We start from the raw sequence: 22,917 nt of genomic DNA, 5'->3' as shown, positions 1-22,917 counted from the left end.
ACTCTTTTGGTGGTCAGTTACGTAACAAAAGTGCCTCCTCCAGAGTTGCAGATGTCACTGGCATAGTTTAGCTGCAGTAGAGGACATTGCTTAGAATTGCTGAGTATGCCCTTCACTTGCATCACAGCAGTATTGGTGACATTTTGAAGGAGGAGTTTGTGACATAATTGCTGATCATGACATCCAGGGACCTGTTCTTTTCCATTAAAACACTTCTAAACAGTCCTATTAGGCAGACTTATTCAAGTGTTTTCTCACTCAAAGTAAGAATGAGGGTAGCAATGGCTCATTTTCTGTCAGTGGCACAACTAACTTGCCCTTTTTTGCAACTGATGAATGACTCTCGATGTTTTTGGGTCCATTTCAGTATGTGATCTAAATTCCCATTAAATTCATCACAGCTATTATTAAACATCATTTTTTTTCAAGGAATGCATCAAATGGGGAGTGAAACAATAAACTGTCCTCTGTTCCGGAAGTTAGCTCTGGGTCGGGGGCATGGGGTGAGAGGCATTAGGGCAGTGCAATAGTGCTGTGCATGCTAAATGTTTGGACAACAAAGGTGAAGGTGGCTTTGATATCTTAACATGCTAAATTGAACTTACCTAATCTGATTTAAAGGCCTTAGATACCGTTTTGGTAGTCCAAAGATAGGTTGAACTTGACCATGTTTGTGTTCTTTCACAGGTGGACATAGTATGTGGTGATCACCTGCTAGAACACTACCAGACCCTGAGGGAAATTCGTCAGGCCATTGGAGAGAGTGCAGTAGAGGTACGTGTGGCAGCTGGGATTTTGTTCCAGGTGGTCTGTTTTAAAACAGAAGACATTTTTCTGAAGCTATCAGGTAGCACAAACTTGTCTGAAGAAGTCACACAGAAAATCAATCTCTCCATGGTATTCAGAGTAGTTTTTAGAGTGTAAATGGAGTTGAGAAGAGTGTTCCTGCTGGTCTGATAACGTTCTGGGTATGAGGGGAGGGTTTGAATTTTTTTTTCTGTTCCAAGATAGGTTGCTGTCTTTATCAATGATAACTGAAAGAAAAGCTGGTGTTGTTTAACATTCCTTGTTTTCTTCCCTGGCAATTGCATCTCTGCAAGAAATCAAAGGACTGAAGCATCCCAAATAAGTCCAGGCTTGTGACTGGGTCAGGGTAATAAGCATGCTTATAAAAGCACAAACCAAAGATACAGAGTAATGAATGCAATTAATACGCTTGATGCACATTATACCAGTCCTGCTTACAGTGTCTATAGCAAACTATTTCTTCTTGATAACTTCCTGTCTTTATGTGCTGCTGGCTCTGCAAATAAGAAACCATTTTATGATTTCCTTGGGAATATTTTCAAGCATCTCTATAATGGGAAGGTTAATACCATGTTAGAAGTGCAGCAAAAATGATGAAATAGTAAGGTACAGATGTAAAATCATCATATATAGTAAACTGTAGATTAATCTAAACCTGGAAGACTGAAAAGTTAGTGTTTCATCTAATTCAGTGGGAAGAAATAGGATTTAGATTGGTAGTTTATTTGGAAAGAAATCTAAGCAGATGGCAGAAGGACTAAAATAGCAGGAAATCCAGTTCTCCTGAAGTGTTTGTGCATGCACATGCACAGTCTCTTGCATTTAAATTCCCCGATAAGCCCTTTTGTGCTACAGGAGGGTTTCTGTGTCAGGCAAGAAGCGGAAAGCTGATTTTAAGGTATCTTGTACATTGCATCACCTGTACCTGACTTGAGTAATTGTGAGGGATGCCACCATCAGGGCAGATGTATGAGGCCCATACTAGTGTCAGCAGACATTAGAAGCTTTGAGGCTTGTGGTGTGTGTACCCTCAGTTTCTGCAGTCAAAGGGAATAAGTGCCATGCTTAATATATTATTAAATAAACACTGAAGATGAAGAAAAAAGTGAAAATTTATCCTAACCCACTTTGGGGAGCAGGGGATAGAAATCAGGAGGAAGCCAGCACTGGTAATAAAATTGCTTTTAATGTAATGAGTTCTTTGTAAGTAAATACAGCAATCAACACATAGTGGAGGAAGTGCCCTCTTCTAAAAGCTTCAGTAAATAGCAGGGGGGTTGATTTATTTCTCAGTCCAGGGGTATAATCAAATGTACATACTCTTAGCCCTCATATTGGCATGAAAGCTTTTCATGTATGAAAAATGCTCTTGGGGAAGCACTTCAAGGAAAACTGCATCCATTTCATTTCTTGTCAGCGGTGGATCTGCCTAGTTGAAGGATGGTGTCTTTCATTTCTCATCAGAATTAGATCCACTCGATTGATGTTTAGTGCAAAGTACCAGTCAGCAGCTGCACAAAGTGAAGAGTTGTCTTGGGATACGCTCTCCAGGGATGTTTCAAGTCTCATTATTACAAAATCAGTATGATAGTGATGCATTCTCTCAAGCCTGCTCTACTAAGCAAACAAAGAGGAAAAAAGAGGTTTGCCTTATGTGAAGTCTTGTGCTTTCACCACAGCTTTTGCCAGGAAATTTGAAAGATTAGGTTTTTCTTTATTGTGTTACAAAACCTCTTAGGATGTCAAATAGTTACAGTTGGAAGGTAATACAAAGGAAGCACAGTTGCTTCTTTTTTGATATTTAATTGTAAACTTGCCATGCTTTGTAGCCTCACATTATATTCTTTTTGAGAAATCAAGAAGGTGCATTTCTAGAATTAAAACCATGGGAAAGTTTGTTTAGATTATTATCCAGGAAAAACAAAATAAGTCAAGTCTAAAAATGGTAAGAGTTTCTTTTTCACCAAGACCTGAATTTCATGAAGGACATGATTGCCCTGGCCTAGTGAGACTACAGTTACGGAAAATTCAGTAGCTACTTACACAATATAAAGTCATTTACGGGAATGAACATTGGGTTTCTTATTCAGATGAGTACAGTCATTGTTAGAGAGGAAAAATAACTGTTCTTCTGATTGCATTTTTGACTTGCAAGTTCATTCATGGCAGCACTTACTCTTTTTGCTGAGAAAAGTAATTTTTTAAAATGCAGATAATTTCCTCTGCCAAACTTGCCTTCTTTGGCAGCATTTACATTGGAAGCTTCTTGCAAGACAATACAGCTTTGCATATGGTGTGATGAATTTTTCTGGACCATAATCACACCGATTCTTTTGGGGAAGGCTTTTACTCCTGAATGGTTTTTAAATGCACAAGATTGTTTAATAAAGACTTTGGGGGGCGGGGGGGTGTTTCCTACTGAGTAGCAGTGTGTAGTGATGCCTTAGAGCCTCAGTAAATTAGTCTCCTGGAGTTGCAAGCTATCTGGATTTTAATTGTTCTGAATAACTATGTGCCTCTTCCACAAGTCGGGAAGATGAAGTGTGATTTGATTGTGAAAGAAATATTCCTGATGCTGGCCCCATAGTAACTCGTTTGGGTTGTTTTAATTGGAGTAAATAGACAACAAATTTTAGTGGTTGACTGTAAACAATTAAAATGTTAGTTACTAGAGTTGATAGGAGGCTAAAATCTTAAAATCCAGTCGGGAATAAATCTTGTTTTAAATCTGTACATCTCAAGGTATTTTAACATTTCTGAAACTGAGTGATTGGTTAAATATTTCTAATGGAGTGGTTGGAAGTAGGATTCTGGCTCTGTTTACAGCAAAAACATAAGAAATTTGCTGCACAGAACTTACATTAAAAAAATCAGCTTTGCTTAATTTTTAAAACGGGGTACATCTTGTGGAATTCACTGCAATCAGAGATCAGACACTGATAGAAAATTTTTTAAGGCTTGTTTTTGTTAACAAGCCTGGAGATCTGCCTGTAATTAAGAGTTTGATCAAGGAGCTGAGAAGGAAGCTTGCTATTCACTATATGGAAATAAAGTTTCTTTCCTGTTTTACCTTTCTCCCCTTCATTACATAAATGCAACAAGATGCATACTGCTAGTTGTTTTCACTTGTCTGAAACTGGCCTTCTCAGAGCTCTGCATCACTGATGAATATAATGAGCTCGCACATGAGAAAAACTAAAAGCAGTAGCTTCCTTTATGCCCTTGGCCCTTGGCACAGAGGAGTTGCAGGTAATAATGGTCTCTTTGTAAGTCACCTTTCTGTAACCCAATGCTATTGTTTGGGGTGTTTTTTGGTCTCCTGAGCTAGGCAGGAGGAGCTGTGATCTGATTGAATTGCTATGACCCTCTAGCACACATCTGCTATGGGGATATTGAATTTGGAAAGTGGGACACTTGCTGTTGCTGCTCTTACAACATCAAAAGATGTATATACTATGATGTTTCAGTCTGTCAGTTCTACTCTAAAGTGTATAGTTGGATGTAACAGGTGGGATCCTTTCCATTTTTTTAGGTCAGGTTCACTAATGTGTGGCAAAGAGCCCTGGAGATGTTTTTTGCTTTTCTTTTGGACATGACTGAGCCTGATTTTAGATTTGTAATAAACAGTGGGAGCTCATTCTCTGTTTGGGTTTCCTTTTAAGACCATTACCTACACAATGCAGCTGAATACAGAAATATATGACATTTAAAGTGAATTATTAAAGAGTAAGCAGTGCCAGTCCTGGTTTAGCATCTCTTTGTGCAGAAGGAATTGCAGTGGATTTGGCCTTTGGTTTAACAGGCATATTTCTTCTGTTTGATAGGTAATTTCTTTAAATGTCCTACTGCCAAATATACCATTTTAAAACTCATTGATCAAAGAATACATTGTATCATTTTCTCCTTGTAAATACATTTATTTCCTTTGAGAAACTCTGTCATAAAGGACAAACTGGTTTTAACCACAGTTTTCAAAAAAAAAAAAGCTTGACTGTGTTCTTTTCTTTATTGAAGTAACTAACAGGCACAAGGAGTAAGCCTACCTTTGGGGAGGTATAACGATATACTGCCAAGAGGTCCATAGGTAACTTCATATAGTGCCTGTTCTACGTAATGAGGGACAGTCAGGATCCTGTCTTCATATTGCAAAGCAGTCATCCCACTTGATGCTGTGCACTGAGTGATTAAAGCTCCTGTCTCCTCCTGTATCCTTTTAGGAATTGCAGATTTCTGGTTAATAACAGGATGAGAAGATGAAGGGAACTTTGTGAGCTAACACTGCTAACAGAGGAATAAAATAGAGGGTTTTTCATTCCTGTCCATTGTAATTAAGGTTGATTGGCATCTACCTTACTCTAGGATCTCACTTGTAAGCATTAAATGAAAGTGAAGTTGCATGAGACTCATGGAGCACATTTGCTGATGGCTCTGAAGCTGTTTGTCTCACCTGTAGCTGTGTAGTTACAGAATATGTATATTTGCTGTAGTCTGAACATAGTAATTTCTACAGGCATTTAAATGTGCTCTCATCCTTTTCCAACATATCTCTTCTGGTTGGTTTTGACAGTTCTTGTGAAAGAATACTTTGATACACTTTTCTCAATACCTGCATTTTAATCCCTTTTTTTTTGAGTCTTCAGTCTTGACTGGCATCACATGTTCCAAGGATGCCAAGCATTTGGATCTCATTTCCCTTAGGTTTGACTCGTAGAGTCAAAAGCAACAGACTAGATTTGTAGAAGAAAAGTCATCAGAAGCTGTGTGATAAAAAGCTCCTTTAGCTTACGACTCAGGAACTTCCTGAGAAGGGTCTTTGAAATTGGAATTTATAGAAGGAGGTAGCATACTTCCCCTTTTCATGTATTTTTATCTGGACTTGCACCATGGGGCTAACCCTAGCCCTTTGTTCTGTCTTGGTATTGCTATTCTTAAAACCTCAGATTTTAAGATTTTTTCATTTCTGTTTTTTAGAATATTAAATGTTTAGAATGGACTTTAGAATCTTAATGTCTTTAAAAATGACAGAAGCAGAGTTTCAGATCTTACTAAATGAGCACATTGACTGAAGTGGTGTAAGTATTACTGAGGCAGATCTGTTCTCCTCTGTTACCAATCTGCTGTTTTTCACCATCACATTTGAAAACTCCAGTAGTTCTTCTGCTTCCTTTTTCTCTTGAAAGTAACACACTGCAGCTTGTTGTTTGTGGGTTTTTTTCCCAGAACAGTATCTTTGTTTCCAGTGTCACCATTTAGCTGCTAGACAAAGCTAAAGAAAGCGATGGTAGAAGAGAGAGTAAAATAATTACACAGAGCAGTAATTAGGGTGGTTTTCTGCTGAAAGAGCTTTGAGGCAAAACAAGGCTGTTTTTCTAACGAGAGATGATCTTCCAGACAGAGCTTAGAGGTGTTGATAGGCACTGTCTGAAAAGAATTCCCAAGGGAAGAAAAAGAGCATGTCCTGGAGGGGTGGAAAAGCACATTCTGTCCTCTTCAGTCTATTTGAGGTAAATTTCTTAATCTTACATTTCCTTCAATGCAAAATGGCTGAGAGGTGGTTTTTTTTTTTAACTGAGGCTACACCTCTATAAAGACCTTAACTGAGCTGAGGCTACACCAACTTGTCAAAACCATTTTTACATAGATAACAAATTATTGTTTAAAAAGTGTATATACGTTATATAGTCTTCAAAAATACTGTATATTTCATTGTTAGGTGAGGGAGCCCTGGCACAGGCTGCCCAGAGGGGTTGTGGAGTCTCCTTCCTTGGAGGTCTTCAAGACCCACCTGGACTGGACTGGATGATCTCTAAAGGTCCCTTCCAACCTCTACCATTGTATGACTCTGATTCTATGATAAGTGACATAAGTAAGACTCAGGAGTCAGGAAGTGTCCTGTTTCTCAGGTGAAAGGTTTTTTTATCATGTGGGGTAGCCTCAGAAGAGGAGCAACACCACTTAAGAAACAATAGCTTTTTAATTTTTTTATCCCTTGTTTTCATTACATAATAAATGGGTAGTAGCAGCTGTCTGGGCTCTTCCAGTGCAGCTTTTGGCAACACCTTCTAGAACCACTTATTAATTACTTTTTTTCTGACCCCTAGTATCATGTGCAAAGCAGCAGGAGTTGTAAACAAGAGTGTATTGTATGGGGATGAGAACTCCCATTATCATTTTAAAATGAACGCAAAGTACCAGATTTTACCTTTTGGAATGGTTTTTTTTACACCTCTCTCCATCTCAAAGAGGAGAGGATAATATAATTATTTGCCTTGATGTTTTGCAACTTGGATTTGGCATAGAGAAGGAACGTGGTATGAACTGGTGGGTGAGATTGAAGCTTAGGCTCTGCCTTGCAGTGACTGTCATTCCCGCTGGTGAGAGAAATGCCTCTTGGAGAAGGTGAAGGTGTATGATGATGCAGTTTCTTTCTGTTCTCTCCAGGATGGTTTACTTGTACTGCACTACGGCCTGGTACTGCCTCCACTAAGTATTACTTAAAGAGTGCTAGAACATCAGAAGGCAAAAGAATCTGAAGTGATCGAGCTTCTTCTGCTGTTTCTCACCAAAGAAGGCCGTGGTATTTCCTGTGACAGGAAGCAGGTGAAAGGAACCACCACTAACTGCTGTGTGCTCGTAACCTAACGTCTGACTTTACCACTGTAAAAAAAATTACAGCTTCTGTAAGTACAGCTGTAGATGTTGCTATGCTTTGTGTTACAAATTACTGTCTTCAAATTTCACTCAGCTCAGGGAACTGAAATGCTCAGAGTAGCTGCATTTTTTTACTTTGTAAACCTGCAAGACCTCACGGGATGAACAGCCTTTTTTCCTCTAAGCAATGAGATCTTGCTTGCTTTCTAAGTGTCTAGCTAGAACAGTGCTCTCAGGGATGATCTTCAGTGGGCAGTATAATTTGTTCTGGGGAGGAGTCAGTCAGAAGATAGAAATAGGTAGAAAATGACACATCATAAGCGTTGGGGTTGTTTTTTGAGAAGTAGCATTAAATTTAGTTGTTTTTCTTGGAGAAAGACAATTTTATTTGCACTTGAAATAATATTTGCTGGTAGTTTGTCTTATGCCAAATGATGGATCATGCATCTCTAGTCTTAATGGAGATGAGCTGGCTGTAAGCTGGTTAAACTATGCATGGGGGGAAAAAAAGTAGCATCTCCTTTCTCCTTCTACCTGCTTGCTCTATGTAAAATAATCACCGTCAGCCTGATTCTGCTGTCATGTTATATTTGTCCACTGACTTGACTGGCAGGAACATAAATGCTTTCACTTCAGCACATATCTATCTAGCAGCTGTGAAAGTGGTACCCTCTTCCACTCATTCTAATGAGTATTTAGTGTTGTAGTGGAGACCATGGTTGAGTAATGTAACATTTGCCTGTTACTATCAGATTCACAGAAAACATTAAGTAATTTAAACACATAATGTACTAGGTTTTGTGATGACTGTAGTGCTTCAAGTCTTGTTCTGTTTAAGATTTCCATGGTTCCTTGTGTAGCATTAAGGACCAGAGCTCTCTGTGTTGTGGTCTTTCTGCATACTGCGTCATCAGCATGAGGATTCTTGTAAGCTACCTTTACACACCAGGCTCCCTTCTCTACCTAAGGCCCTTTTAGGAAAGGGGAGGAGATCCCTTTGTAAGGCATTTTAGAGTGCCTAAATAAACTCAAATGCACTTGATCACTGTCAGCCTACCAGGATGGGCATCTGTTGTCTAAAGAAAGCTTCCAGGAATCCTTCCTCAGGTCTTTATGGTAAACATTCAGTTTTGTCTGTGAAAATGACACCATAAGGGAAAAAAAATGTCTTGGTTGGCGTAATTGTCATGATGCTTTTAAAAAATGTAACAAAACCATTTCTAGCTACAAATTCCTATTTTACCTTTAAAGTTTGTATAAAAGTAGTGTTTAAAAATGCATCAGAAAATGAGATTATTTTGTAAACTCTTTGTGGGTTGTGTTGAACAGAGATTCTATATTGTAACAGTAAAATAAACTTTATTTTAGCCAATTGATCGCTCATATTTCTTTGCCTTGCTCCCTCTGTCAGCCTTGAAATTACAGCAGCTGGTATTGAAACTGATGGATGTGCTGTGGTGTTATTAGAATGACAAATTGCAATTAGGAGGTTGAATGGTGAGGGGTAGTTTAATGCCAGAATCTCCACTGGAGCTGTGATACCTTTAGCTGGAATAACATAGAATTTCTGGGACTCTCCTTTTCAGGATGTTTTCAGTGAGAAATAGCTCAGTAAAGATGTCAAGATGATTTTTTCAACACCGATAGAGAAATAATCCTGTGTAGTTATAGGACCTTTTTTACTTCAATGCATACATCTTTTTGTGAAAGCCACCTCCAGATTACTTTCATTCATGTTTATGGCTGTTGTAATCAAGTCCCCCATGAGCAGGACCTTCCTGTGCTGCTCTGTTCGTCCTGCCTTTGTGTGAGACATCTGGCTCGTGTTAATAGACATACTGCTTCCTATTTCATTATCTATCACTCAGGGATTTCTTTTCTATCTATGTCTCTCTACTTTAAAAAAGTTGGCAGTGTAGTCACACTTTACACCACAAATTCTCCCCTATTTCCAGCTTGAACATGTCTACAGAAGGGCTTATTTGCAGAGTTGAACAGCTCTATAGAAGCGGGTGCAGTTAAATTAATGTTCTGACTTGCTTAGCCTCAGGATGACAAGGATCTCATGGCAATGGCAGCTTCTGCTTCTTAAAATAAAAAAAAAAGAGCTTCTGGAGATCTTCAAAGGGATTTTCTGCAGGGTTAATGACATGCCAGCTAAAATGCAAAAGGACAAGACTTCATTCTTTCAGTGGTTTAATGAGAACTGAAGGTCTGTTTCCAATGGGGTTTTTTGTATGAATGCTTAGTGACCTGTGATTTTCCATTTGTCCACTTCTCTCTCTTTCTCCTTTACCTGCCTATAGAAATATGTTCTTAGCTTAGTTTTCCTGGCAGAACACCCTGCTTTGCTTCACCCTAAAGCACAGCCTGAGGGCAGTGATGCTTTATCTGCTCTCCAGGCCTGCAGTCTCCCCTGGGACATATCAGCCTGCAGCGAGGTTACTTTTGCCTATTGCCACGGCTGATCTGTGGGCTGTCTGGTGTCCTGCATAATCAGTCTGCTTGCTTTAAAATGTGCCAATCTCTTTTCAGTTCTCCTGCTGCTGTTATATTTCTGTTGGTCTCCTTTTAACCTTGGCTTTCCTCCAGTCAGTTTTGGTCCTGGTGATAGAAGAGCTGCTGTAACACCAGGCTGTCTATGGAATGGTGTCTCTGCCCTTGTGGGAGATAAGCCAGTCTCGTACTCTGGAAGTGACAAAAGGTGTGCTTGGACTACAGTATTTTACAGACACTGTTGTTTCTTCACTTGAATAAATAATTCTGGGGTGATTTTCCAGTTGCCTACCTAGCAATGTCACAGGTAACACAGATCCTAATTAAATACTGCTTGTAGTGCAGCATAATTCTGAGTTGCTTTACAGATCTGCTAATTCCCAGCAAGAGGAGATGGTGAGCCCTAGAGCCAGGAGTTCTTATAAGTGCAGAATCAAGCTACAGTGAAGTCTTGAGCATTGAGTCACATTGATCATGTTCTGCTTGTTTTCTTTGTGTTTAATACAGATTTAGTGTAATAAGGGTCAAGACACTAGTGAGATGTGCAGCTGAGCCCTCTAAATGGAGGGGCACTGCAATGGCAGTATTTAACTGTTACTTTTGTTCTGAATGCTGATGCTGCACCCAGCCTTGATCTGCATGGCCACCAGACTGCAGCACACGTGAGCCAGGAGAACCTACAACTCTGATTTCCATAGGTGTGAAACAACCAATGAGTTTCACTGGAAGATACTTCAAGATTGTCTAATACTAGTCTGTGTTGAAATTCTTTTCAGGGAAGTCATCACGAGTTTATGTACAGAGGAGTTTCTGGGATGTATTGAGAGATCTTTTTGCTTTTACAGCTTTGTCTTTTGGATGCAAATGTGCTCATGATGCAGCTTGGCTTGGTGTTGAGGCATTCATAATCTCTGCCTTCTCAGTGAGGTTTTTTGGTATCTAGTAAGGGAAACTCAACTTTTCAATCAGTGAGTATTTCACCTATGCACCTGCTTGCATGAAACTTGAAGGAGTTCAGTGTCTTTGAGGTGTTCAGCTCTATCAAATGTGGCTGAAATTAAGCTGTTGAACATAAAAGTGACTGGGGAAGGGTTTAGGGGGTAAAGAGGACACTCAGTTAAAGCATGATGGTATAATTCTTGCTTCCTTAAGGATCTAGCCTCAATATTTTGGCTTGTTGAAACATTTTAGCTTGCTTCCAGCATTGCCAGGTGTACTTGTCTATACAGCTCTTGGACCTCTTTGCAAGACTGGGAATTTGCAAATGAGGTGCCTTGTGTCTGGGATTTGGGGTTTTTTTGCATTTCTGTTGAAAATTTGCTTAAACTTGATGATGCTCTAAGGCTCAGTGCAAGCTGCATGTTTTCGGTCTTTTCTGAATGACATCTCCAAACAGTTTGTTCTCTCAGGTCTGTGCATGTGAACCCTCTTGGAGAACAGCCACCTGTGTGTCAGTGCCTATGAGGCTGCTCTGGGCATGGGGGAGTCAGGAGCTGGTGTCTGCTGTGTCCTCTGGGCTGCAGGCAGCCAGCAGCTGTTCCTCTGTTCAAAAGCAAAGGAGCTGAGCTGGCCCTGCTGTGATAGGAGCCGCCTCCAGTGCCTCTGTTTTGGAATTGATGCTCACAGCACCCCGACAGCTTTGCTCCCACCTACAAGCAACAAGTGGACGTGTGCCCAGGGCTCTGGAATTGAACCCTGAAGTGTTCTGAGGATTTCCCTTCCATCTAAGCAGGTATGTCTGTCTTTAGCATGAACACTACCTCTTCTCTGTGTAATGGTGGACACAGCTGAGCTCCAGCAGAGCAATCAGCTCTGGGATGAGAGTAATGCTTTAGCAGGGATATAATTGTTTGTGGCTGTTTGCTGGTTACTCTCAGACGTAGCTGGGTTTAGGATGAAGACCCCTGCACACACTGCTGGAAATGCAGCTCCCAGCCCCATGGCTGCAGCTCCCAGCTCTGCAGGCCTTCTGGTTGAGCTGGAATCTGATGGGCATTCACTCCCCCCCGTCCCCTTACAGTGCCCTGTGTGCATGTGATGCTGCCTTTGCTGAGTGATCCTTAGCTTCCATCTGGCTGTGAAGACGTGCATGAAGGAGTTGGCATTGCTCATGCTGTCCTGCTATAAAGTGTCAGACCCCACTGATGCAGATGTTCCATCATTCAGATGCATCTGCTCAGCTGCTGGCACTAGGGCTTTGGGAGAGAAGGCTGCTTTTGGCTGGGACAGAGTTAATTTTCTCCACAGTAGCTAGGATGGGGCTGTTTTGGATTTGTGTTGAAAACAGTGCTGATAAGGCAGAGATGTTTTGGTTGTTGCTGAGCAGTGTTTACAGAGCCAAGGCCTCTTCTGCCTTTCAACCCACCTCACCAGCCAGTAGTCCAGGGGGTACATGAGAAGCTGAGAGAGGACCCAGCTAGGCCAGCTGACCCCAACTGACCCAAGGGATATCCCATGCTACATGGCATCATGCTCAGCAGATAAAGCTGGAGGAAGGGAGGAATATTTGGAGTGATGGCATTTGTCTTCCCAAGTAACCATTACACCTGATGAAGCTTTCCTGAGGATGGCTGAACACCAGCCAGCCCATGGGAAGTGGGGAATTAATTCCTTGTTTTGCTTTGTGTGCAGGGTTTTTGCTTCACTTATTTAACTGCCTTTATCTCAAGCCACAAGACTTCTCACTTGTTTCTAATTCTCTCCCTGATCCCACCAGGAGAGCACGAGTGAGCTGTTGTGTGGTGCTTAGTTGCTGTCTGGGGTTAAATCACAACAGTGGATCACTCTCTGGGGGAAGCAACTCTTCTTCTTGAGTAGGTCTCTGTGTTGAGAGCTGGCAAGGAGAGACACAGATGGATCCAGCCAAAGGTGCTGGAAGAGACTTTGCTCTGAATTCCCTATTGTTTGTTTCTTGCTGAATGGCAGGGTCCTTCCTCAGTCTGGAAAAGGAGATGTTTGCATTCTTGCCTAAGAAAAATGTTGGGGGAATTTTTCTTTGGCTGCTTTTTCTTCGGCCTGCTCTTTAATGAATTCCAGCATCTGGACAAGCATCATTAGCAAAACTTCTCTATGTGCACCAACTCTCTCTGTTTTTTAAGGAGCTATTCATCTCAGCACAGACAGTTGTTGCAGGAAACTCTATCAGGAGCTGAAAAGACCCTTGGTTCCAGGATCACGATGGGACAAGGCTTCTTCCATCACTGGAGCAGCAGGAGCAGGATCTGGACCTGCCTCAGCTGCACAGACTGTCCTATCTCTCACCTACATGACAACAAAACAAGCAGAGCTGGGCAGCCCAAAGCACAACTGCAGCTCCATCCAGGGAAAAAACCAAATGACCAGCCCAGTGGTGTGAATTTGCACCCCTGTGTGGAGGCTGGAGCGCAAAGATGAAGGATCATGGAGAAATGAATGCAGCATCATGGAGAAGGGCCATGAACTGATGGTACAGTCTGTGTCCACAGCTGCCTTTTGCCTGAGAGGTTGAGGTTCTGCAGAGGTATAAATCTTTTAAGCATCTGCAGTGTGACTCACTCCTTTCCACTGGCAGCCTTGTTGTTTAACCCAGTAAGAAAGATGGAACCAGAAAGGAGAATTTGTTGCCCTGTTCCAGCTTAGTGCTCTGCTGTAGAAACCTTCTGGTGTGTGTAAGCAGTCAGGTCAAAGGAGTCACCTTGAAGAAGAAAGTGACAGAAAAGGAGACCTGGATGGAGATAGCCAGAGGTCAGTGTTGGTAACGTGCTGAGCTGAGCCTGTCCCTTTCTGCTTTCATTATTCTCTCCTAAATATAAGTAAGAAGGGGCCACCCATCACCACATGTTCAATGAGCTGCTCTGCTCACCCAACAGCAGCAGCCCCTGGGGCGTGCAGGAGCTGGACAGATGGGGTGTGTTTCAGTCAGGTATTAAACAGTCCCTTCTCTGATCCTGCAGCCAAAATGGGCTGAGCCCTGGGAAATACCCAGAGGAAGCCGTCCCCAGGGGCTGTGCCTGTGGGGCTGCCAGGCATTGCAGACAGTTGCTGGACACAGGCAGCTGGGAGGCTGCTGGTGGCAGCACTGGCCCCCCTTGGGAGGTCTCCTCTTGCACAGTGCCTGTGGCTGTGCTCTGTACTTTGGGGAAGCACTGTGGGTCCTGTCCCCACCTCCAAAGGCTCCTGCTCAGTCCTGAGAGCATTTGTGGGGCTGGTTGATCATTTATTGCTATCAGGGTAGTTAAAGCTTGGCACCTTAAATCCTGTAAGGACAGTGACAGAGCCCAGCAGAGGGACTGTCAAAACCACAAAGTCATCTAAAATCCATCCTGGTCCTTTCTGGTGTATCCTAAGTGCCCAGGTCCTTTCCCTGCCTGCTGGCCTTCTGCCACCTCTGGAGCTTATCACCATGAGAGAAAAAGTGCTGCAGAGCTCCAGAAATGCAGGAAATCTCTGGAGCTGGCTCTTGCAAAGCAGCCGTTTTCTGATAGAGCACCTTGTCCTCCCTTCCAGCTCCTTTGCCTCCCTCCACAACTGCAGCCCCTCCACATTGAGTCACCAAAGTAAAATTCCCAGGCTCCTTGCTGGCCTCCAGCCAACTGAGCAAGCAGGAATCCTGACAGAGGCTTGTGCTGGGGATGAAGGACAGGTCAGGCTGCTTATCCCCAAGGGACAGAAAGCAAGCAGTGCTGGAGGGTATTTGAGATTCAGAATATATTACGTTTGCTATGCAGTCACATCTGCCTTTTCCCCTTATGGCTCTGGAGAAATGCTGTGTGTTTGCATTTCCTAACTGACAGCTGAGCTGGGAGCTGTGTGGAGGTTGTTTGGTCCTTGCTTTATGTGCCAGTGCCCTGGATTTCTCTCTGCAGGTGCTGCCTTCCCCAAGCTCTACCTGGGCACCCCGAGTTGCTCTGGGTTGTTTTTCTGGGGGCTGCTGATGGGATGTGCTGCCTCAGCCATGTCTTAGCCCCCCTCCCCTGCCCCTGGAAGGTGCCCCTTGTTTCACAGGGCTGCTCTCCGCACAGTTGCATCACTCCATGGTGAGCAGCCTCACCAGGACACTGTCTCTGAGGTTATTGCTGTGGCACTGCCTGGGGAAGTGGCTGTGCTGCTCCTGGCCTGCAGCACGAGCCAAGAAGCCAGTGACTGTCACCCTGGGGCTCTGGGGCAGGTTACCATGATGTGGCATGACAAGGCAGGAACTGCCCTCCCCTGTGCTTCTCTACAGGCACATGTCAGTCATAACGTGGGCAACTTCCAAATATACACCAGCATGGGCCATGGATTCTGCTGGGTTTGCTTGGGAGGTGAAGGCACCCTCACATCTTACACCTGCTATTGTGTAAATCACTTTACCTTCACTTGTGAAGGCAAACAGAGGCTCTGTTTAACCCCTGAGCATACAGGCAGGGTGGAGGAGAAAGGGCAGGTATCCTGGGACCAAACTGTCAGGGATGTGATGCAAATCAAAGCCTCAGAGTTTGTTCCCTGGGCTAATGAGAGTGTGCTCAAGCCAGGGGGCCCTTGTGCCCCTGGCCAACAGCCCATGAAATCTTTTACAAAGCAAGGCCACCAGGCCAGGAACTTGTGAGACCCAGATGTGGCCCCCTGCCATCAGTGGGACCCAGCCTTGCCTTGCAGCCCCAGCAGCACAGTTTGGCAGCTGCACCCAACTCCAAGCTCATCGCAGGGGAGCGGAAGGACTTGGTTACCGGCCACGCACCGAGGTGTGTTCCCGAGGCAAAGCGGCAGCAAAGACAACAAAACAGCTCTGTTCAAGCCATGGAACTGTTTCTTTCTGTTTAATTATTAACTTGTGCCTTACAATAGAAGAGGAAAGAGTGCGAGCAAACGTGTGCTGGTTCCAGGAGCTGCCCTGGCAGCCCCGTGAGGGCAGGAAGGGCTCGTGAGGGTGAGCTGGCCGCGGCACTGACACGCAGCACACGGCGCTGGAGCCTCTGACAATTGCGAAAGCGATCGCTGGCAGCTTTAAGGCATTGAAGGAAACCTACGGTGGCAAGTCCTACATCAAATTTGGCACGTGTTGGAAGGGTTAGAGCACAGACAAGGATGGCTGGTGTAGGGGAGTCCTGCAGCGTGCCAGCGCCGCCTGGGCCACGGTGCTGCTGTCAGTGCGGGAGTTTCATGTGACCGCTGTGAAGCCAAACAAGGGCCCTGCAGACCCCGACATTTTGGATGCAGTGACACCAGGTGAGAGGCTGTGCCCTGTGGTCTGGTGCTGCCTTCACCTCTCACGTGCCCTGCCCTGTGCCTGCTGCTAGCAAACCTCACGAGCCTGGCTGGATTAAAGCTGCCAAAAAACAGTGAAGACAAAACAAAAACCCAACCCATAAACATTCCTTATAGTTTAAAACCTAAGTGGATCAGAGAACAGACCTCAGGTGTGGTTACAGTTCAGTATGGCTATTTCTGTGCTTCTGAGATTAAAATTGGATGGCTGCAGCTTGAGGAGTGGGGATAAGTTTACCTATACATGGATGTGGATAGTAGGTGGGCTGTAGCCTTGAAACTAGTTACAGTAAAGACGCTGAGTTGATTCCCCTGCCCCTTCCCTCCCCAGAGAGCCCAGCCTGAGCAGTGGTCCCAGACAGCTCTCTCTCACCCATCGTGGGAGGAGGGAGGGATGGTGGGTGCTACAAGTCCACTGTGCCACCACAACAACCAACATGCATCTGGCTGCCTGCCCGTGCCTCAGCCTCATTTAAAGGGGAGCAGTGTGCCAAGCTTGGCCCACATGCAGCAGGACCCATGGGGAAGCTGCCCCAGGGTCACTGTCACTGGGGAGTGATGTGTTTCTAAGGGGTCTTCCCACAAGCCCAGCAGGCAATTTAAAGGCCAAGTGGAGACTGTTCCCTCTCAAATGCAAAACAGACAGGGTCCTGACAGTTAAATCTTTGCATTTGCAATGATTCCTTCATGCAGGTTTAATCTCCCCCTTTTCTTGGTGGATGATATTTTAGAGGTCACTTTGATAACCTCTCCTTGCTCCTCCTCCTTGAAGGACAGAACAGAGGAACTAAAGCCTCTTGGCTGAAAGGAGTAAGTGGGGTTGGGGAGGGGATTGAGCGTTGAAAGACTGCTGCTTCCCATGCTGAAGAGGGTCTCTTCTCCCTCCAGCAGCTTCCTGCAAGCACATCACAAAGGAAGAGGTTAGTATGGGAACAACTCCCATGAAACATCTGCAGAGCTTGAGGGTGTGCTGTGACCCATGAGCAAGCCTGAGCACTCCAGGCCATCAACTCAACCTGCAGTGGACACCGGTTCAGGTCACGCTGTACCATGAAAGCGGTTCAAGATCATATCCTCTGGTCAGTCACTTTTGGGGCACTTTGCAATATGGGGTACATGAGACAAAGCTCCTTCCTCTCCCTCTAAAAATGCCAGGAAAATAAAAGCTCGATCCTGGGGGTGTCTGCCTTTTGCATCTACTTTGACTTTGCAAGACAGACAAGATTCCCAGCAGATGTTGTCCCCATTAAAAATCACTGCTTCTGGGACAGCTGGGGTATGTGGTTCATTGCTGCTGGACCAAGCCAGGGGTGTTCCCCAGGCAGGAGCACAGCAGGTCCAGGCAAGGGAGATAAGTAACACTGATGGTGCTACTCCTTGAGTGCATCCTCAGATATCTTCCAGACCTTTGAAAATACCTCAGCCTGGCGGGGTCAGGGGACTGAGAGGTGGCCAGGCAGAGCAGGGTTAAAGCAGCCTTACCTGTAGGCAGCTATCTCAATATCAAGGGCCATCTTGACATTGAGCAGGTCTTGGTACTCCCTCAAGTGCCGAGCCATCTCGTTTTTGGTGTTTCGCAGGTCATCCTCCAGCTGCCCGATGGTGTCCTGCAAAGGCAACGAGTGCTCAGGGCTGTGATCAGGTGGGAACCTCTCCCACAGGTTTTCAGCTCTGCCCACGGTGGAGACTGGAAAGCTACAAAGGGCAATTGGTCCACAATGGCACAACCCACCAGGAGCTTGAGAGTGTGAAATCTCAGGCTAGCAGGGATGAAGAAGCAGGCAGAGCATCAGGCATGGCTTATGTGTGCAGTGGGGGGAGCATTAAACAAAGAAGGATTATATATATGGATTTATACATGTATTTTATATAGTTTCCCACCTGCAACAGGGTCTGTGAGACTGGGAGGGGGAGCAAATAGTGCATGGTGGTGGAGGCCCTAGCCCTGCAGGGGATGAGGCAGGCTGCTGCAGAGGGAAGGGAAGAGCTGCTGGGGTAGTTTTGGGCTTAACATCATCAAAGCAGAGAAGGTGGCTCAGCAGGAAAAGCAAGAGCACCCAGCACTGCAGCAGCCCGTGGCTGGAGGAGGTGCCAGAAGAAGCACTGCAGTTGTATCTGGGGTCTTTAGAAGAGTTGGGACACACGTCCAGGCCATGGAAGGTGAGGTGGTGTTGCCAGGGCAGGAGGGAAGAGCTGGCTCCAGGGAAAAAGTCTGATACCTTCCCTGGAAAATGCCTGAGAGCCCCCAGGTTGGGAGGCTCAGAATGCAGGGATGTGAGGGGGTTAAGAGTCAGGGGCCTGCTCTGCAAGAGCCAGAGTGCCCAGATGGACTGTGATGTCCTCCTAGCATCCTTCCCACCAGCTTTGTCCTGCCATGTGGAAGAGTTTGAGGCCAGATCTCCTGCTAACAAAGGGGACTTGTATTTTTTGTACTTCTTTTTGTCAGAAAACAAGCAGCCTGATTTTCTCCCACAAGCACCCCACAAGCAGTATCTAAGCAGCAGCCTGAAAGCAGTGAAATCTGCTCCTCTAGGGATCTTTCCAATCTGATAGTTTCTTGCTGGCACTGTGCCACACAGGAGGAGTGTGATTTGGAGCAGGAATGAGTAAGCAGTTTGCATTTAAGTGATAGTGCAGCCCTGCCTGCAAAGCCCTGCAATGGCCACTGCCAACACCTGCTTTCCCACACTCCATCCCACAGCCTGGCCTTTGTGGTTGCTTCCAGCTCCTCTGTTCCAGCAAACAAGCTTTGTCCTGCAACATCATGCCCATCCTATCACCTTTATGTCCTGCATAACCTTCCTTGTGCAGACTGCCAAGACTGCCACAAGACCTGGAGCTGCCCAAGGAGAAGGGAGCTAGGCTGAGACTGACCAGTGAGCTCAGTCTGAGCAGAGACCATTGGAGAAGCAGTGCCAGCTCATCCTGAATGCAGCACAGGGCATCTCACAGTCAAGTTAGCTGGACACATCCTGCTTTGTGGGACATTGATGGGCCATTCTTGGGGTCTCTGCCTTGACCTGTGCTGTTCTGACCATCTCCTACAGCAAGAGAGCTGCATGGAACTGTGCCTCTGAGGTGGGACTGGGCAGTGGGAAAGGGTTCAGAAAGACCTTTGGGGCGTCAGCTGAAAAGCCCAGGATGTGCATGGATGCCACTGCAATACAGAGGAAACTCTCTGCCCCATTGCAGCCAGACTGCTGCTGCACCAAGCCATGACAGGAGGGAGGGACCTCTGCAGCAACTGCTCTGACCCTCTGTATTTTCACCCCCCTTCCCCCTTCCTGCAGTCTGCATGAACCAAACGTTCTTTAGAAATGGGTTATCCTTGTTATCTTGGCTGTAACTCTCTTCCACACCCCAGCTCTACCAGCTGGATGAATAAAACCCCCTTCCCACACCATTACAAACCCATTTCCTAAGGGAAAGCTCTCACATAGTGGTTCGGAATTATCTGCATACCTTACAAAGACATGGCTCTGTTTTAGCAGTCTGTAAGAGCATTTTAAAAGCTCACACAATAGCAATATTCTCTTTGAAGACAGACTTCCATCCTTTTCCACTGGTTGCAGCCAGGGAAATTATTTAACTGCTACACATGCACATGCTGCTGTGCTCTCACTAAAGCAATTTCAATTAAGGTGCTGATTAATCCAGTTGCATTATTTTTTTCCCCCTATTGATGGGTTGTTCCCAGTCTCTCTTTTCACATGGCATCAGGACTGTTTAAGAAGATTACTGTGTGTAATCCTTTCATCCACTACAGGAAATACTGTATATTGCCTGTTTCCACAATATTTGTTGAAGAAGACAGGATGATTGCAAGCAGCCTGGAGCTGCAGTCACGATTTCTCAGCAGCCTGGCAAAATTTAGCCTTGAAAATGACAAAGCATTACTTGGGTGTGAAATAACAACATCCTTCAAGTATGACCTAAGGCTGTTGTGTTTCAGTATTTAGAAGGAAACAGCTTGATTTCAGAACCACAAATCATTTAATAACCATGTAGCAGAACAATCTCAGGCCTTTATTATAAACCATGAACGTTTCCCTGTAGCATTTAAACCTGGTAATACTATGGAAATGGGATAAGAAACATGGAGTGCTCAGTGTCAGTCCCACAGGAGTCTTTCCACAGACATAAGAGATGCTAGGATCTGGCTGCAAAATCAGCCTCTACATTTGCAGAGCTCCAATTTCTGCAGCACAGATGCCAAGAGCCCAACGGCAGGGCGAGGGGCCAAGCCTGGGCAGGCGGCTTCGAGGAATTGCCCACTGTAGGCAATAATGTGGGCAATGATGGAGCTGGCCCTTAAAGGACAGGGCAATGTCCCAGAGAGTACTGGGGGTTGAGAGACGGCCAGGCAGAGCAGGGATATCCAAGAGGATGCTGAAGGGAGTGTCTTGGTCCTGCCTGGTCCCCCCATACCTCGCTCTTGGGGTTCTGTCTATAGATAAAGGGTGAAAGCAGCAAGAAACGCCCTGGTTAAGCAGGAGCTGTTGTGCCGGGCAGGGAGGCCCCTTGCCAGGGTAGGAGGAAGCGTGCAGAGGTGCCTGGTGTGCGCAGCGCTGCGGGGACACTGCCCCTGCATGACTGGGCACTGCACAAGGCCGGGGGGGAGGGGAGTCGGTGCCGTATGGTGCTGTATGGAGGCAGGGGAGGTGGGGGATGCGATGCAGCACAGCAGCGGATAGCCGGAGTGCTGGGTGCTGCACGGGGCAGTGGAGGAGCGCGGGATTGCGCCGGTGTCCAGCGCTGCCGCACAGAACTGCGGGAGGGGCTGCTGCAGAGCACGGAGCTGCGCTGCAGGGTTTTGCACGCGGTGGAAATGCTCAGCGCCGCAGAGGACCGGGGGAGGGGGAGCGCTGGGTCGGGGGCGCTGGTGCTGCACAGCGCCGGGGGGATCGCGTGGGACGAAGACTCCGCGTGCTACACAGTGCCGGGGGAGGTTGTACGGGAGGTACGGGGATGGAGATCGTACGGGAGGCGGATGCTCAGCGCCGCACAGCACCGAGGCGAGGACCCTGCGCGGAAAGGGGACGGGGACAGTTCGCGGCGCCGCCCGGCTCACCTGCAGGCCGGCGGCCTCGGCGCTGTGCCGCTCCTCCAGCTCCTGCAGCTGCCTCTCCAGGGACTGCTGGGCGCCGCGCAGGCTTTCCATCTCTGCCAGGCGGGCCTGGAGCTGGCGGCGGCACTCGCCGGCCTCCCGGCGACTGGCCCGGACGGCCTCCTGGCTGCGGGCCGCCCGCTCGTGGAGGCGGGCGCAGCGGGCGCGGTACCAGTCCTCGGCCGCCTGCAAGTTGCGGGCCGCCAGCGCCTCGTACTGGGCCCGCAGCTCCCGCAGCGCGGCCGCCAGGTCGGTCCCCCCCGCCGGGGCCGGCGCCGTGACCGGCGCGGCGGCGGCGCGGAGCGCGGCTTCGAGCTGGGCCAGCTGCTCGGCGTGGGCGCCCCGCAGCGCCGCCAGCTCCTCCCGCAACGCCGCCGCCCGCCGCTCCAGGTCTGCGCGGGCGCGGGAGGCCCCGTCGGCCGCCTGCTGCCGGGCGCGCAAGGCCCGCTCCGCCTCGGCGCGGCCCCGCGCCTCCTCCTCGCACCGCGCCCGCAGCCGCTGCGTCTCCTCGGCCAGGCGCGCCCGCTCCAGCGCCGCCTGCGCCCGCTCCCCGTGCGCCTCCTCCAGCCGGGCGCGCAGGGCGCGCAGCTCCCCGCCCAGCGCCTGGCTCAGCCGGCGCGGCTCATCTGCCCGCTGCCGCAGCTCCGACAGCTCCGCCGCCAGCGCCCGGTTCCGCTCCTCCAGCGCCCGCACCCGTTCGATGTAGCCGGCGAAGCGCTCGTTGAGGCCCTGCAGCTGCTCCTTCTCGCTGGCGCGCCCCGACCCCGGCTCCGCGGCGGGGAGCGCCCGCCGGCCCGCTGTCCCCTCGGGGCGCCGCGGGGCCTCCGCGAAGAGGTGGCGGTAGGACGCGGCCAACGCCGCCGGCTCCGCGCTGTAGCTCATTGCGGCGGAGCAGAACCGGCTGCGGCGACAGCGCTTATGTACGGCGGGGCGGAGCGGGGAGGGGCGCTGCGGCGGGGAGGGGGCGCGGGGCGGTGTGGAACGGCGCGCCGGGCGGAGCAGGGTGCGGAGCGGGACGGGGCGCGGGGCGGTGCGGGGTGCGGGTTAGGGCGGGGTGCGGAGCGGGACGGTGCGGGGTGCGGGTTAGGGTGGGGTGCGGAGTGGGACGATGCGGGGTGCGGGTTAGGGCGGGGTGCGGAGCGGGACGGTGCGGGGTGCGGGTTAGGGTGGGGTGCGGAGTGGGACGGTGCGGGGTGCGGGTTAGGGCGGGGTGCGGAGCGGGACGGGGCGCGGGACGGTGCGGGGTGCGGGTTAGGGCGGGGTGCGGAGCGGGACGGGACGGGGTGCGGGTTAGGGCGGGGTGCGGAGCGGGACGGGGCGCGGGGCGGTAGGAGGCGGCGGGAGCTGTCCGCGCACCGCGGTGCTGAAGGGCTGCGGCGGTGAGCGGGGCGCGGGGCGGGACGGGCTAGTCTCTGGCTGTAGGGATGGACGGACACACGCAGGCGGACGCAGGAAAAGCACAGGAACATACACGAACAGACGAACAAGGTCACACACGCTCAGAGAGAGATGGATGCGCAGGCACGCGAGAAGGGAAAAGCCTATGAACATATAAGATGCACACAGACGCAGACTCAGAGCTAGACAGACAGACAAAGGGACAAACAGACACGCAGATGCACGTGCAGGCA

At 47.8% G+C, this 22,917-nt stretch overlaps 3 protein-coding genes across 9 annotated transcripts in view; 2 read left to right on the top strand and 1 right to left on the bottom strand.

Annotated features, from left to right (window-relative positions):
• The window catches only part of PCGF6 (polycomb group ring finger 6), a 28,634-nt gene extending 15,157 nt beyond the window's left edge, over positions 1-13,477 (top strand). Inside the window, exons 9-12 of one of the 6 annotated variants that reach the window (XR_009819141.1) lie at positions 688-774; positions 7,249-7,487; positions 11,508-11,686; positions 13,053-13,477. Coding sequence is in view for 1 of the 6 variants with exons in the window: in XM_062000803.1 (XP_061856787.1) it covers positions 688-774; positions 7,249-7,305 (144 nt within the window). In the remaining 5 variants the exon portion in view is untranslated. Of the gene's footprint in view, positions 1-687; positions 775-7,248; positions 8,831-10,050; positions 10,654-11,350; positions 11,472-11,507; positions 11,687-12,879; positions 12,993-13,052 lie in introns of those variants that run through there. The other 5 variants (XR_009819144.1, XR_009819142.1, XR_009819143.1 and 2 more) reach the window with 5 other exon arrangements.
• A 2,226-nt stretch (positions 13,478-15,703) lies between these two features.
• On the bottom strand, positions 15,704-22,318 carry INA (internexin neuronal intermediate filament protein alpha). The gene is made up of 3 exons (XM_062000802.1): positions 21,251-22,318; positions 17,662-17,786; positions 15,704-17,074 (listed from the first exon to the last, which is right to left on the bottom strand). The coding sequence occupies exons 1-3, from the start codon at positions 22,166-22,168 to the stop codon at positions 16,837-16,839; spliced, it is 1,281 nt and encodes a 426-aa protein (XP_061856786.1). The 5' UTR covers positions 22,169-22,318; the 3' UTR covers positions 15,704-16,836.
• NT5C2 (5'-nucleotidase, cytosolic II) overlaps positions 21,867-22,917 on the top strand; it is a 67,336-nt gene continuing 66,285 nt past the window's right edge. The window contains exon 1 of one of the 2 annotated variants that reach the window (XM_062000797.1): positions 21,867-22,206. The gene's annotated coding sequence lies outside the window, so the exon portion shown is untranslated. Of the gene's footprint in view, positions 22,207-22,274; positions 22,290-22,917 lie in introns of those variants that run through there. The other variant, XM_062000799.1, reaches the window with a different exon arrangement.

The sequence above is a fragment of the Colius striatus genome, chromosome 8 (genome assembly GCF_028858725.1).
Source record: "Colius striatus isolate bColStr4 chromosome 8, bColStr4.1.hap1, whole genome shotgun sequence".
NCBI lineage: Eukaryota > Metazoa > Chordata > Aves > Coliiformes > Coliidae > Colius > Colius striatus.
This window is presented reverse-complemented; position numbering and strand designations above follow the sequence as displayed.